The following is a 4,928-nucleotide window of genomic DNA, read 5'->3' on the forward strand; positions in this document are numbered from 1 at the left end:
CCTTGTTTTGAGATTGAAAACCCTTGGAATGATAATTTGAAACATGAAAATGGATTAGGGCACACTAATAGGAAATCTTTGTTGGAAATTGAGATTTGGATTGCTTTAGGAATGAGAATTAATCCTAAAGTGTTGTCTTGCATCAGTGATCATTGAGGATTCAGACTGAAGGGGCTTGAGGAAACAGAAGCCAGAAAAGGCAACGCTAGTCCTAGGTTTGATAGTGCGAGGTAGGATTTCTATCCCTTTTTCCTTGTGAGCCTGTTTCCAAAAATATTTTGCGAAAACAAACTCTTTGAAAACCACGGCTTGTGGAGTTTATGGAATCCATGGCTTGTCCTGTCCATGGAATCCATAGCTTGTCCAATCATGGAACCACATGGCTTGCCCAGTCATGGGGCCCGCGGCTTGAGTAGTTCGTGGGGTCATATGAACGATTTCATCAGAAAGTTAATAAATGATTTCTTAAGCAAAGAGATCTTGTGAACTGGTAAGAGAGTCTATTGCTGTAAGCTTAGATAGGATGCGAATAGTGCGTCCTCGGGGGCAGAACCTGAAACTCGGTCCGGGTAGGCGAGACACTTGGTTAGGTAAGTAATTTGTACTAATTACTTGTTGAAGCCTGTAAAACGGTTATTTTCAGTTATATTTCCTTTGAGAAAAAGGATGTGAGGTTCCGGCTGTCTGTAGGAATTGAATGTCTTATTTTATTTACTTATTCATTTATTTATTTTCTTGCTCACTTATTATTCATTTAATTTATAACGTTTATTTCAAATTATATCCTACTGGGCCTTTCGCTCACGTTTTATGTTTTAAATGTATTAAACCCCTCCCAAGAGACTCTAGGAGCGGTGCAGGGTAGCTGGAGATTGCTATTGTTGGATCAAGTGAGGATTGTGTTCATCCTCTTGAACGAATGTAAGGAATTTGAGAATTCTGTAAATTTATGAAATATTTGGATTAACTGGACTGTCGTTGATGTCTGTTGTAATGATTATTTACATGTTCATGTATGTACGATACTGTATATCCTGTGTGGTGGAGCCCTGTGTGTTGTCAGAGGCTCAGGATTCTGTAGTAATGTATTTATATTTTAATTCAGTCGAGTGGGGCTCGTCTGGGAATCTGCTCTATTAATCTCTAATCGAGCTCCACGTCACCCACCCCATTTGGGGGGGCGTGACAATCACATTTAAAGAATTAAAGATAGTCTTGCATGGATTCAAGGTAGTAACCAAACACAAGAAGATTGGTTTAGGTTCTTACAAGCATTAAGGCCCCGTTCATTTCGCCGATTCGAGTTTAGAATTTGAGTTTTGCTACAGTAAAAAGCTCTCAGAAACAGTCACATCTAACTTTTTTGCTACAGTAAAAAGCTCTCACACAAAATCACATCTCAACTCGAATTACAAACTCGAATCAGCGAAGTGAACGGGCCCTAAATATACCTCATAGAGCATTAGCGTTAGATATGCCTATAAGATGGAACTCAACTTATATAATGCTTCAACAATGCATCCCCTATAAGGATGCTATAACAATCTATATGTGTGCAAAATTAGGAGTAGGACATATAGACGCATATGATTGACAAATTACTGAAATTTTGTATCAATTTTTAGGTAGGTTTCATGAAGTTACTCTAAAACTTAGTGGAACATATTACCCAACATCACCTTTAGCTTTAGGTGAACTTTTAAGAATTAGTTTTTTATTTAGCGAATATCCCAATCTCAGGAGTTCCTATCCAATCTATGGAAAAGAAATTTAAAAAATATTAGTCTAAGTTGCCTTTGTTGTATGGTTTAAGTACTATTTTTCATCCTAGATTAAAATTAGACGGTTTAGAAAGTGATTTAGATAACTTAGGTGAATTTTTAGGCATCAATTGTTTGGACCAATTTCCAATAATAAAGGCCAAAATATATTCGATCTATAGTAAATATGAGATTATGTTTAGAAGCACAAACTCTAGAGTACAGGAACCGCAACAACAAGATGAAAACCATCATTCATTCTTGAATGTTTTCGGGTTGAAGAAGAAGAAGAAGACAACTCCAACAAAAGCTGGGAGTTGATCTTCACCAACAAGTGGCAACGACAGCGGCAGCTTCAACGAGCTTATGGCGTACCTCAGTGAAGGGTTAGTAGTCGACGGTACTAGAGAATCGTTTGACTTAGTTCAATGGTGGAGGGCATGACAGTAACTTGGCCAATCCTAACTCGATTGACAATGGATATATTTTTTATCTCAGTCTCCACTATTTCATCCGAACAAGCCTTCAGTACGACATGACGAATACTTGAGGATCGCCGGAATGCATTGCAAAGGACATTGTTGAAGCCTTGGTCTACATTAAGAATTGGGATCGTGTCGATCAACGTCTACAGGATATAATTTCGCCGGCAAGTCAAGAATGAATTGATGAATTTAATCGATTAACATTTAATTTTGAAGACGATCCTTCAGCTTCAAATTAAATTGTAAATTTATAATTTGTAAATATATATTTACTTTTGACATTGTAATTGTATGACTTTATAAGTTTGTAAAATTTGTAATTCGTCACAAAATGATTGCACTCTTTTTTCCTTACTAAGTTTTTATCCCAATTGAGTTTTTTTAGTAAAGTTTTTAACGAGACAATCATGAATTATAAATTTAAAAATTAATATACAAAATTAATTTATTAAATTATGTTAATAATGTCTGTTGAATATTGATTTTAGTTTTTATAAAATGTTAACACAAAATAAGTTAATAATTATAAAAATTAAAAAAATATAAAAAAATTCAAGTATTTCGGATGGCCTCAGGCTGCTCGATCGGGTTCAGGCTACTCGACCGAGCTCGGGCAGCCCAATAGAAGCCCGCGGCCCGTTCATGGGCCTTTTTAGACTCGGGCGAGCGCCCCATAATTGTTGGTTGGGTCGGGTCGGGTCGGGCTTTAAGCAAAAACTCAATATTTGTAAGCAGTTGTGGACGGCCGTTCAAAATTCCAACACTAGTTACGAAAGTGTATTGAAAATTGAAATAAAAAGAAAAAACTTTTCTTATTCTCTCTCGCTTCTCTCTGTGTCTCGGTCTCCCTCTCAAGTCCGAGATTCTCATATTCTGCTCGCAATTTCTCAATTTTAAAGCCACATTTTTGGAGTTCGGAATTCGACACTGAAGTTTCCATAGAAGGGTTCAGAGTACGCCTCTCTTATCATTACTTCTATGTCTAAACTTATGGTTTTCATTTCTTTCCTTTATCACTTCTCCTCCGAGTTTCCAAACGGCAAAGCTACTATTTGATTGGTTACCGAGAATCCTGAATCCTGAGGAAAAACTTGTTAAAAAAATAGTAGGAAATTTTCAATAATTTCTTGTATTATTAAGATTTGTTAAATTGACACGTTATTTGGGACTTGGTCAAAAATAGATGCAACTTTGAATTGTTTCCCATGAAATTTGGATATAAAGTCATGATTTTTCTTTATTATGTGTGGACCAGGAATAATGTGCAGTGTTTCGAAATTGATCCTGTCGAAAAATTGGGATTTAGTGTTGAGCTTATATTATTGCATACAAAGTGTTTGATGGTAGTTCTGAAAGAACTAAAAAAAAAATCATATATTGGGAAAAAGGAAGGGAGAAAACTAATTAATGGTGGTAAAAGTGGTTGACTTTGGTGTTTCTGATGTATTTTCGTGCTTAATGTTATAATTAATACGTACTAATATGGGTAGATTGGATGTTAAGAGCGTTTTTATTTAATGGGGAAACTATGCCTTGGAGGGGAAAGAAGATATAGGATTGTTCAATGACGAATGGTTCAAATGTTTCTTCATGATCTATAAATGATCTACTCAAATGTATTAATTTGTTTGAAGCATCTTAAGAGAAATTGCTGCTCTTGATTTGGCTCGCAACCAATTCATATCTTTGTTTGTCACGTCCTTGACGAATATCGAGTTACGCGCTGCGCGGATGGGATACCTCATATGACAATATCATGGCGCTCAAAATAAATATTAATTAGTATTATTGTTTTTGCTGAATTAAGAAGCGAATGCTCCAAAATGTATGAAGCTGTATCGTTTTTTTGTAAGTCAGACACTTGAGTAGAGTTGTTTTAGTTGGAGATGTAATGCTTTATCTTTTTCATTATCATGCTTATTCAAAATGGATAGTTTTGTTTCCACTTATCAGAGGAAAAACAACCATTTGTGCCCGCTTTCTTTACGTTATTATTTTAGTGGCTAGGCCACGTGCAATCACAAAGTACCTCAAGCCTTACGTCCTGAAGATGCACTTCACGAACAAGTTCGTGAACGTGCAGGTAATCCACACGCCAACTGCCACAGTAACTGCTTCTGCTAGTTCGCAGGAAAAAGTCTTGAGAGAATGCATGGAAACTACACGGGATGTGGCTGCTGCTGCAAAGATTGGGAAGATATTGGCAGAATGCCTGCTAATTAACAACATCCCCGCTGTGACAGTCCACTTGAAGAGAGAACAAAGATATCATGGTAAGGTTAAAGCTGTGATTGATTCTGTGAGGGAAGGAGGTGTCAAGCTTATCTAGAATTTAAAAGGGAAAAAAATATTGGAAAATAATTTTGAATCTGCTTAAGAAACTGTACCCTAGTAGCACTGCCCTATTTTCTCGGAAAAAAGACTGAAATTTTCTATTGGAACATTCCATGTTTGATTATTTATCTACAAATCATTCTACACTTTGCATACTATGATTTTCATTGGCAATCGAGAAAAGTTTTATTTAATTAGGAATGTGTTCTTCATTTTGGTTTTAATGGAAAATGGTTATTTATTTGATGTGAGGTGAACAATTTTCCAAAATTTACTTATGTAGTGAATTCTTTTGTGCTTATTTGAAGTTTATCAAGCACAAATAGAATAGAGGTACATTCTAGAACAT

At 36.0% G+C, this 4,928-nt stretch overlaps 1 protein-coding gene across 1 annotated transcript; it reads left to right on the forward strand.

Annotated features, from left to right (window-relative positions):
- The first annotated feature begins 4,013 nt into the window (after window positions 1-4,013).
- LOC21388412 (50S ribosomal protein L18) lies at window positions 4,014-4,681 on the forward strand. Its single transcript, XM_024168555.1, has one exon. It carries the CDS (start codon window positions 4,137-4,139, stop codon window positions 4,572-4,574), a length of 438 nt encoding a protein of 145 aa, XP_024024323.1. The 5' UTR covers window positions 4,014-4,136; the 3' UTR covers window positions 4,575-4,681.
- Window positions 4,682-4,928: the final 247 nt, after the last annotated feature.

Source organism: Morus notabilis, unplaced genomic scaffold (genome assembly GCF_000414095.1).
Source record: "Morus notabilis unplaced genomic scaffold, ASM41409v2 Scaffold141, whole genome shotgun sequence".
In the NCBI taxonomy this organism is placed as follows: Eukaryota; Viridiplantae; Streptophyta; class Magnoliopsida; order Rosales; family Moraceae; genus Morus; species Morus notabilis.